The sequence below is a fragment of the Crinia signifera genome, chromosome 2 (genome assembly GCF_055691185.1).
Source record: "Crinia signifera chromosome 2, ASM5569118v1, whole genome shotgun sequence".
NCBI lineage: Eukaryota > Metazoa > Chordata > Amphibia > Anura > Myobatrachidae > Crinia > Crinia signifera.
Window position 1 is genome coordinate 297925574 of NC_139218.1, and position 12167 is coordinate 297937740.

Below are 12167 nucleotides of genomic sequence, written 5' to 3' on the forward strand. Positions count from 1 at the left end.
TTTCACCCTGGGTAATCCTACGCAGAGCGCCTAAAATGGCTGCCGCACTTGGTACCTTGTCAGGGTGGAGTACACAACCCATGGAAGTTATTATCCAAAATGCTGCACCACTCCTGCATTATGCTTACTGTGTGCTCAGGGGCTTTTGTCTGTGACATGTCTGTTACTGTACCTCCAACATCCTCTGTATTATGTGCATTGTTTTTTTTTTTTTTTTAATGTCTGTAAGCGCCTTGAGTCCTGCTGGAGAAAGTGCGCTATATAAATTTTACTTACTTACTTACTTACTTCTACACCCGTCATAAGAAGTTTTTTTATATGAATTCAGACTCTATTTTACAAGTATAAATATGCATAATGTATGCAATAATATTCAGCAATTTAAGCTTGTTAATAATTACGATGAACCTGAACATTGATGTACTCTCTAGATACAAAATTAAATAAATCCAATCCAATCTTTTTATCAAAAGTAAATGAATATATGAATATAAGTTTTTAGGTTGGTTTAATGTCATTTTGAAGACAGGTGGAAATAGTGTTTTTTTTTTAGACTGGACAACATGAAATGGTGTATGAAGTGATGTGTTTCAGATTTGCCTAAAATGAGTTGGGCTGTACAATCAGGGATGTAGCCAAACTTTGTGGGCCCATAACAACGTTTTATAGGGCCCTTTCCCATAGCATTTAGAGAGTCACCTCTCTCCACAGTTGTTGTTCATTATATAACCTCATAATGTTGCACTAGTTAATTTTGTGCGCTATACTATAGTAGTATTCTAGAATATTTCAAGCCCCATAGTAGTTTCTAAGTTCATTGTATGTCCCATAGAAGAGTCCTGGATCCTTGTATGTCCCATAGATGTGCTCATGTTCACATTATGCTACACACTGCTAATTGTTCATACTATGCCACATTGTATTTGCCCAGTTTACAGTTTGTGATGTCAGCCACCCGCCCAGTGGCATAAGTAGAAATTTAGCTCCCCCTGCCAAAAAATATTGTGTCACTTCACCCCTGCATATATATATATATATATATATATATATATATATATACTACAGCCCCTCCCCCATAGCAAGAGAATTTATCTTACGGTCAGTGCTGCTTCAAATCCGGGGCTGCCTAGATGATGGGTCTCCTGAAGGCCGGGGGTCAGGCAGGCTGCACACCGGGTGGGGGTTACACTATGTGGCGTCACCCACCACTGATGCTCCTCCTCCGCCACCCCCAGCACATGGACTCTCCCACCACGCCTTGCACCCTGAAATACCTATGGCCCCAGGAGCTACTCCCGCAGGGCTAGCAGTCTTCTAGCAGTGGTGGCCAGGCAAGTAGGGAGAGAGGCTGTGCCTGCTTTGTGCGCCGCTCCTTCCCTTTTCAGCGGCCAGGCAAGCAGGGAGAGAGAAGCATTTACAAGTGGGGCAGCCATGTGTGTTGTGGGTGCCGGTCCCTCCCTCCTCAGTGGCCAGGCAGGGATGGAGCAGCACCGGGGGAAATAAGTCACTGGGTTCAGGGAGAGGAGTCAGGGATGCGGGCGCTTCCTCCTTTTTCTGGACTCACATCAGCTGTTGCAGCAGAGCAGTGCCGCTTTTGTTCTCAGTGGTCCCCTCAGACCCAGCGGCACTGGCTCCCCTAGCGGGGATCTGCGGCACTATAGTTACACCACTGCGCTTTCCCCATGCATGCATCAACATGCCTGTGTTCCGAGGGGAACGCCCAGCATTTTTATGGGGACGCCCAAATAAATGCTGGGCATTGCCCTGCCCACCCCCTTCCCTCCCTTCACAAAGCAAACACCTCGGTGAGTGTGATGATTGTAGTAGGCGTTTGCACAGAGGGTCTGCACATGCGCATATTCAACCATTCACATGCGCAGGCCCGCACCATCGGCTGGGGGAGCGAATTCTGACCTGGCTGACCAGGACTGAATCCCCCCTTAATTCAATTGGCAAATGACCACACACTTTTAAGATAATATCATCTGACCACGTTTTATGGCAATTTAGAATATGCCAAGTCAGACGTGAATCAGTATTAGAAGTAGAATTATAAAAATTATTTTTTGCTCTAAAATGTTCTAACAGTCACATGACTGCATATAGGACCAGCTTATTTGTTCAAACCTTGGCCTAGATATGTTGATTGGCCAGTGAAGCAGATATCTGACATACAGTGGAGGACAGAAAGGAGCTTTCTAATTGTACTAGTATATTAAATATTCCCTAATGTTGTTATATATCAAATATAATGTACTTGCAAACTTTCTGGCTTTTACCTCTGGGTTGGTGCAGCAAGGGGTGCTCAGCAATGCCCACATTATCGGCATTGCAAAGGAGACAGCAGAGCTACAAGGAAGTGATTTAGCATTAACCGCATCATCGCCCCACCACATTGGTAAAGCGAGGGTTGCATGGGGTATTTGCAAAATGCAGGAGACCTGCCCACATATACATGTAGTTGGGAGCGCTAAATGATTTTCAGGTACCTCCCAGCCATTCTGAGAGAATAGGCAAATATACATAATATATATTATTGTAACTGACGATGATATATATATATATATGGCATGGCGGCACTCGGAACAAAAAGCAGACCACGATAATGCATATTGGTATTATCCACAGCGTGGTCTGCTTTTGTTCCGAGTGCCGCCATCTCCCCTATGCATATTACGTAGCAGTGCTTCACTGCATTTTGGAGGGCACCGAGTTATTCAGCTATTGTACATATTCCCAGTGGGTTTGCAGGAGTGCCTCCATTCCAGAAGTTCCTTGCTGATCTTATAAATTATTACATTACCTGGCAGTCTCAGTTATGGATTTTGCAATTGTGTGATAACTTTATGCATTTATTAAATAAATAACCATCTTTTCTATACCTTACTGTCATTTATTTTTGCAGTATTACTTGATACCATTTTTAAATATAAATTCCTATTCCAACCAGATACCCTGTAAAGAAACAACTACTGATATACAGCACAATATATACAAAAAAACATGCTTAAAAGGCTCAAACAATTACACAAATATTATTTTTATTGATATCTATAAACCTAATTATTACTGTCCACCAACAACACTTTTCCTACAGTTGAACATCATCCTCTATTTGTCAAGCTATGCACAGTACAACACAAACTAAAATGAGATAATTGGGAGGTAGTCATAAAGTCAGTTTGAATATATTATCACAAGTATATGTGAGATAATATTTGTTTTAGAAAGATTCTCTTGCATTGTAAACTCAGTCTCATTAGAGACCACATTTAAAAGGCTTATAAAGTTACTCATTAATGTTATCTTGTTGTATCTCCACAGCTTTTTCATTAAAGAAAATTCAGCAGAAAGCATTTTCTCTTGATAGCAAGAACCAATTTGCAATAAATGTTCTGGAAACCACTAGGGAAACCATTACTGAGGTCTAATAAAAACAGACAAGCGTAACTTGTTCTATATTTTTGTTTCAATCACATACAGATGAGATCCAGCTCTCGACACCAACTGCGAGAGACAGCTATGACAAACTCTCCCTGTCAGGACATGGGCAACCACTACCTCCTGGTTTTCCTTCCCCCTTTCTTTTTCCTGATGGGCTGTCTTCCATAGAAACACTTTTGACTAATATACAGGTAAGCATAATACGTGATAAATCCCATTGTATTGACTCTTAGTCAATACAATGTATCAATTGTAAACAACTTTAAACTAATATTTAATCAGATTAAGGCAAATAGTAGTGCATTGAGAGCCCCAACCCAAAAGAATAAATAAATAAACAAACCCCTCTCACCCCAAAAAACCCAAACATTTTTCTTTAAATATTGTGAACCTTTCTGAAGCAGCTAAAGCATTACAGTGTATAAGTTACAGTAAATTAAATAAATCTAATAGTTTTGCAGTCCAAATTTGCTCAGGCTTGTCTTAGCCAGTTTTTTCATACAGCACTTTAATCAAACCGAATCCTCTACCTCTTTCTCCCTGCCACCAAGATAAGGGCACGAGCACCCTCGCTGGACCCATTCACTCTTCCTTACACAGCCTCAGAAGCTAATGAGGATACTGGAGTATTAAAACACTGGCTTGGGACACAAAACATTCTAGACTGTTCTGGGTATTGCTTGTCCTGTTTCTTGGGTTGCTGGGCTCCCTTCCTGGCCCAGACATGTATGTCTACACACTCAGCCAACTACCCACCTACACACACACACATATACTTACCAAAACATATTAGTTATTAAACTGTACATGAAAGGTTAAACATCTCCTAAGGCCTTCAGATATCTTCCCATACCACTTGCATTGCCCACAGACTTGTCCACGCTTGTCAAAATGTGAAAAGACCTCCTCACATAAAGATGTTTCCTCATACATCTAGCCTCAATACACCATGCAACAGGAGATGTCTGGCATGGGTGAGCAGCCAGGTCACCTGTAGCTCTGCTAACACCAGCATCTTTTTTGACAAAAATGCATCTTATTTGCAAATGAATGGACGCATGAGGGGACTGGGCTTATTAATTTCATATATGAAACTTGTATTTTAATGAGCAGAAAAGAACTTGTATTGAAAAAGCTGACGCTGCTAGTACTTGTAGAACTTTGTGCACAGATTTTGAGACTCAAAGTGTCATATCTCTAACTAATCAACACAGTCTCCCTGTGCGTTGAAATCACATTGCATAGTGATTAAGATGCATTTTTCAACAAAAAGGCGCTGGTGCTAGAAGATTTTAACACGACTTGGTGTGCCAAGAAGGTCTGTTTGACGTGACTGCAACAAAGATGAAAGCGGACACATCTGTAATAGAATGCTCATAAACATCATATGCACAACTTACTGTTGTGTCGAGTGTCCAAATAGTATATCATAGACTCTTGCTTGTCTTTCATGGTATTACTACATCCGCAAACACTGTACAGGGAGCTGTTCATGTAAACTGCCACATGCCTATCAAACCCCCTCACATGCTATAAGACATATCCATGCCCCATCAGATGTTTCCACATACCCATCAGACTACTCCACGTGTTATTCTTCCAACAATGCACTTACGTGCCATCTGACATCCACACATGTCATATGATTAAAAATCCCTGCATATCTATGCCACCTGACCATTACATTTCCATTAGACATATCCACAGTCCCTTACATGCCATTAGACTCACCCACATACCTCTTACATGACATCACAAATCACAACATGCACTTTACGTGCTGTAAGAAATCTCCACATGCTCTTTACATGTCATCAAACTTTCTCACTTGCCCCTTACATGTACATTAAACATCCCCACATGCTGTTACATGCTAACAAACCTCCTTTAAATGCCATGGCTTGTCATTAATGATTAAGAGAGTGATTAATGTCATTAATACTTAAGAGTGTGACAGAGTGTGTGAGAGCTGCAAAGCACATGTATGCCCCCAATTGTCATACTATACACACATGCAGGTAGTTCTTGGAAAAACCCACCCTTCTCAGCACACTTACAGGCCTTCACCACATTCAGTGTCTTGGTCTTCTGCCCTTGCCCCAGCTAAGTCCCTGTTTTATGTATCACTCAGAATATTGTGAAGACAAGTGGATTGTGAATTGGATTGGAAGTTGATATAATGACTGATAGATTTGTATAAAAAAGATATTCCCCACACTAGTTGTTAATTTGAATAATGAACAAAAATCTTGAAAGAGTAATCGGTTTAAAAACTAATTAGACCATGGCACCTATTAAGTTTTTTTTAATTGTGACTTTAAATAAAAAGGTTTTTACATTTCATAGAAAACTGAATGTTTGGTATTCTGTAAGAAATATTCAAATGTAATCCATAGTTAACAAAATTGGACAATCTTGATTTAAAAACTGTTTCCCTTGCAAATAAATATATAAATATACTTTTTATAGGTCTGCTAGTTCATAATTTAAGAGTCTTCTTCTAAATTACCTTTAAAAATATGTTTCGCAAGATCAGAAACCTCTTTTAAAACATTTTCTTGTACTATTTAAAAATAAAAGATAAATATTACTGCAAGAGAAATACATTTTTTAGCAGTTCCATATAAAATACTTAAACACTTAGAAAACTGAGATTTATATTGTTCATTATATATTTATTGCATGATATTCATTTATGTAGTTTGTTCAGCTACTGATAATACAACCAATCAACACATTAAGTGGTGCCAACATTGGCATCTTACTAAATAATCTCTAGACATTGCGTAGAGAGTACATCTTTCAAAGATAAGTCAACAAGATCAATCAGAGCAGAAAATTAGAATTTAGTATCGCAGAATAAAAATAAAGCTAAACTAAATTTTTAATTGGGGTGATCTAAAGGGGCACTTCATGTAATGATCTCTTTCATTTGTTGTTAATTGTTTGTTGCTGATGAAGTACAATAAAACAAAGAGCATTGCTGAATAATGCAAGCAGCTTAAAATTAAAGATTTGCTATCCTATTCCAGCATAATGGACGGTAGCTAAATACCGTTCTAATGATTTGTTTTAGTTTTTTGAAGGTTTTACTCAAGTACTTCTTGTGTATTTAACAGAACTATCATCAACATACTGTATTGCATGACAACTTACCATAGTTTACATCAAACAAACATAGAATCTTATTTGGTAATATTGGCCTACACCCTATGATTTATGAGTGTCACCCTTGATCTTTTAATTTGACACTGTCCAGGATATACCGATATACTGTATGTATATACTATTGCAAAATTACAGATAACATTTGAACAAACAAACTGTACAGTTACATGTAAAGGATAATAAAACACATTCATTATTGTCCAAATGACAATGTCTCGTTCCCAGCATGGACATGCTTTAGAATTCATTTAGATAATTACTTTACAGTGTTTGGTGACCAAATAAGGTGATGATGAAGGTAACCTTGCTTCATAATTGTACATTTTAATTGATTAGATTAATCCTGAAGAAGGTCCATGCTGAGAGTGAACCAAGCATGTTATTTTTCCTATACTGAAAGTAGAATGCATAACAAATGATTGTGTTCAACTTATACAATAATACAATTGTTACAATTTACAGTGATTTCTTAAAATAAACCCCGGTTTTGTAAAGCAACCTACTTTATCTATTGAATTATTATTTTAGACATATAGTTTTTGTTTTCTCTTTTTTGTCCATTTTTTTTAAGTACCTTTTGACTTTTATATGAATGGATTCATGAAAAATGTATTTATCTGGAATGAATATAACCCATATTTCCAAATAGTATCTTATTGCATTTTGTTATAGAGTTTGAACTTAAAATAGTGCAACATAACATACTGTAATATATTTATTTTATTTAGCAAAACAATAGGATTGAGGGCTTGTCACTACAGTATATACTTCCATTGCACAAGCCACATCTAGCCATATCACACTCACATAGAAGTAGCAAGAAGTAGGTGGGGCTACTAGGCTCATTTTTGCACATATGCCTTTCTTACGCAATCCGTCCATAGCTCCGCAGTAGACCTCTATGGATGATCTATGGACAGAGTGTAATATACTTGTTTTTCCTGCAGCGTCGCGATTCAGCACTTTCCATCTACTGGCTTCAGGTAACGGAGGAAGGGGTTCCTGGGGGAACCTCTATATGCTGTACATTGGGGCATGCGTATTTTAAAAAAAGAGTCGTCCATTTTAATTTTGTTATTGTACTTTTTGAATTTCCTTATTTTGATGGACGACTTATTGTCATTTGCACTGTAACTTGTATTTGTTTGCTGGCCAGTAGATGCAAAAATCAAAGGGCAATAGTTTTAATTTTTAAGTAAATAACAGGTGCCCACAATTATCTCTCATTTGTTAATATAAAAATATAGCATTAGTATTGTCATTTGTAGCACTGCATAGACACTAATGCTCATTTACAGGACAGTGTCACATGATACTTTATAGAGCACATTAATGTGTGCTATATACATTATACCCATGCTTTTCAGAGTCTACATATACAATACACACACTATAAATATTCCTGTGGTAGATAGAGTTTACACTAATCCCGTCACCAATTTGTATGTTTGTCTGTGATTAGATTTGCAATATGCACAATACTGTTGTGTGTGTTTACATTACATCATATATAGTCTACATATTTTATTGACACTCATTTTGCTTTTTCTTGTAGGGTTTGTTAAAAGTTGCTATAGATAATGCAAGAGCTCAAGAAAAACAGGTACAAATGGAAAAGACCGAACTGAAGATGGAACTGTTCAGGGAACGAGAACTGAGGGAAACTCTAGAAAAACAATTAGCAGTAGAACAAAAGAACAGAGGTATTTCTTTAACAATGCTGTTATCTTGACATTGTGCAGTAATTAGACTATATGATATTAGACTAATTATAATATTATTTTGTGCACTCCATAAGTATACCATAAGAGACCTAGTTTCTCAGATTATTGAAGCTACCCAGTGCTTTGTGCTGGGTACTAGATTCAGCAAACACTTGCAGAATCCTTTCCCTATCAATCCTGATAATCCAGATGCTCTAAGAGTTTGAATATTAGAAAAACATGGGTTTTAAATTAACCAATTTGAAACATGTGAAACTTGACTGTATAGCAATGGCTCTAGAGTTTACATTTGGGCTACTACTGGTTGTTCATTAGCCTATTTACTGTATGTGTCTTTTAGTTATCAGTTAATTTTGTGTAGTCCTCCACATATTAAGATTAATGTATGCATTCAAAGATAATTTCTATCCAGTTTGATCTACCAGGTGTGTGGCCAAATTAGAATATACTGTATGTGTTACGTAAAGAGATCATAGATTGTAAGCCTGTGAGCAGGGCCCTCCTACCATTTGGACTGTAACTACCCAGTGTTTTTTATCTCTATTTCCAATTGTAAAGTGCGACAGAACTGTCTTTGCTTTATAAGAAACTGTTATTAATACATAAATAAAGAGTTTAAAGCATATGTTTAGTCACAAATTAATCTGTCCTCACCATTAACTTCCTCCCAAGTACTTGGCCTGCCATGGACTCCTATAGTTAAGGAGTACTAACCTCCATTGTATGCTGGACCTCCCCAATCCAACAATTCAGAATTTTTGCAAAACAAAACAATTTGAAATTTTCTAGCAGAATGACTGTATTTACAGGAAAATGGTACTGTGTGATCAGTGACTGTGCAAGAATCTAATCCATTATACTACATTTCTCCCATTGCCCCTCTTTAGTGCAGCGTCAGCACTGGTGAGTACTCATCAATGGTGCCACCCACCTCTCTATTTGGCTGTGGGGGGTACATGAGTAACAATTAAATTGTGACCAAACATATCTCTAAAACTTGTATACAGTGGTTGCTGTACACAGATAATTATAAAGTGTCTATACTTATAGTTTCAGAATTAAGTATAATTGGTTGACGTCCTCAAAGCCAATATTTTCTCTAATTCACTGGACAATTCATTTACGCGACAGTGAACTATTTTGGTACGAAATATGTTTCAAATACAGTGTTTTCTTGGTAATAGAAATATAAATAAACATTTTACTTCATATATAGTTTGTTTTGTAATACTTAACTGGTTTAAAAAATACAAAGCAGGTTACATTAGATGCATAATGTATGAATGCTTTTTACAAAAACAAATGAAGATATAATATTGTTTTAGGTTGCTGTGAAATCCAAACAGTTAATTCATTTATAGATTAGTTAAAATGGAACATCTATAGGTTAAGAGCAGGTCAAAGAATGTCTTCCTCCTCTTTCTATGTGCACAGAATAGTGTACTACATAAATGACAATGACAGTCCATCAAAATAATTAAACTGACATTTCCTGTTTCAGCAATAATTCAAAAAAGACTTAAGAAAGAAAAGAAGGCAAAACGAAAATTGCAGGAAGCTTTAGAATTTGAGACAAAAAGGAGGGAGCAAGCTGAGCAGGCACTGAAGCAAGCAGCATCTTCAGAAGGACTCAGGGTCCTGAATGGTAAGGTTACAGTGACTTCAGTATGTTTGTTCCATCATTTTTTATATTACATACACACTTTCTTTTTTGTAGCAAATTGTGCAAGATTGCTGGCGCAATTCCCATGCTGTGCACTTTTACCTTCATTTTGCATCTTGGTTTGCATATAATGTAGTATACCCCTTTCACATTGCGAATGATGGGTCGCACCAGGAATTTGGACACCATTTTCTATGATAGTCCACCACTGATGTCAGAAAGGGGGCAAAACGGAGTGGTGCATCATCCGGGGAAGGGGAAGGAGGCAGCTCTTGGAGCTGAAGCTGCCTTTTCCTAATAGTGTGAATGGGACCCGGGTTACCCATTCACACTGCACAGAAATCTAACCCTTCTTTTAAGCCGGATCAGAATGCCGGGTTGCTGGACCCGGGTAATTTGAAAAAGTTAATTATAAAATTAGATACTAAATTTCACTACTTTTTCTCTATTAGTTATGACTTAGAATAGGTTTATTAGGAAACATATACTATATATAAGCTCTATTAATGGCTATGGTGGAGCTGTATCAAACTACAGAGAGAGGTAGTGGAGAGAGATCAAGTATCAACCAATAAGCTTCTTGTACCCCTTTCACTTCTCAAATTCCATGTTTGCACCTGGGATTTGGACACGTGTCTTTCCTGGGAGTGACCGGTCATTTGCAGTGATTAGCACCCACAGGGACCCGGCAGTAAGCTGGATCGTTGACATCAGATGGAGAGTCGGTGCATCATTAAGGGCGGGGAAAGCGGCATCACTTGGAGCTGATGCTGTCTTCAAGTGCTGCCTCCTTCATGGTGTGAACGGGAGCGTTACACACTCACACTGTACAGCAAACGGTGTCCGATCTTTTACACCGGGTCAGAATGCTGGGTTGCCGTACCCAGGAAATTTAAAATGATTCTTTCGTAGCGCACCTCAACCTGGGTTTAAGCGTCATCGACCCAGCAATAACACAGGTCAAAGATGCGGTGTGAAAGGGGTATAACTGCCATGTTGCAGACTGTGTTTGAAAAATAACATTCTGTAGCTGATTGGTTGTTTCTAGAACTCCCTCCACTTCATTTCTCTCCAATGCTTAATACATCTTCCCATAAGACATTTTATAAGCACAGTGGTAGTAGCCTTGTTGATGGGTAGTATGAACTACTATAGAAATAAAATGATGTGGTTAACATAGTTTAAATTCTAAAAATTTCAGTTGACTTTGGAGCTGATATAGTTTAGAGTGACTCTATAGGCCACTCTGAACTGCGTGCATGGGAGAAATCATTCGATGATCGGCGACCATCTAATGACTTTCCCCCTGCGAATGGAAATCATCCATTCGCAGCCGTGGGGGGGGGGGGGGTTGGGGGGTACTGCAAGTCAATCAGAATAAGGCCTATAGTGTTTTCCGGCCGCTCTAGCACCCACCAGTAAAGGTGGAGGGTGTGGGGTGGTGGCGGGTAGTCCTGCCCATGGGAATACCCAGCTTTTTATGGGAGTTCCCATGAAAACGCTGGGCGTTCCCATGGTAATGGCCCAGTGACAAGGGTGCTGGGGCAGGCAGCTGACATCACCATATGTCAGCTGCCCACCATGTTCCCCTCCAGAACACATTCAAACCTAAGACACCTTAGAGTGTCTTCATTTTGTGTGTGCCTTCCACATCATTCAATGGTCATTCAATTTGGCCCCTTAGGCTGCGATTGGATGTTTATGCAAATCATCCATTCACAGTTGTGTGGGGGAATTCAGTGTGCGAAGGGGGTGGTGGCCTGTGCGAGCAGCGGACGGGCTTAAAATGACATGCAGCGCTCCGTGTCAACCAGAATAACCTCCCAAGAGAGAACATATATGCTAGAATAACAGAAAGAGTAGACTTTAGTAGTAGATTTGTACTTGGTTAATGCTTTGCATTGTGGCTTGACAGTGTATGCTAAAGTTACAGTACACAAGTTAAGTAAGAAGTCCTTGCAGTCACACTACTAATGCTCAGGATGCTGACACCAGCATCCCGATGGATCCCAGTAAGTATTCTTTATATAAAGCTGGGTACACACAATGCGCTCTTTACAAACTATATGCACAATAACGATATCATTTGCAATATTATCATGCATATTTCCTAGTGTGTACCCTCTGCAGTATATCACAGGTTCTCAAAGTTGGTCCTCACGACCCTA

The 12167-nt window shown here is 38.7% G+C and overlaps 1 protein-coding gene across 8 annotated transcripts in view; it reads left to right on the forward strand.

The window, feature by feature from the left end:
- Positions 1-12167, forward strand: part of DACH1 (dachshund family transcription factor 1) — a 326897-nt gene that overhangs the window by 290903 nt on the left and 23827 nt on the right. For 5 of the 8 annotated variants that reach the window (XM_083168873.1, XM_083168877.1, XM_083168875.1 and 2 more), the window contains 4 exons: positions 3484-3635; positions 7560-7595; positions 8168-8315; positions 9838-9981. In XM_083168873.1, the coding sequence (XP_083024999.1) occupies positions 3484-3635; positions 7560-7595; positions 8168-8315; positions 9838-9981 (480 nt within the window). The remainder of the gene's footprint in view (positions 1-3483; positions 3636-7559; positions 7596-8167; positions 8316-9837; positions 9982-12167) is intronic. The other 3 variants (XM_083168874.1, XM_083168876.1, XM_083168879.1) reach the window with 1 other exon arrangement.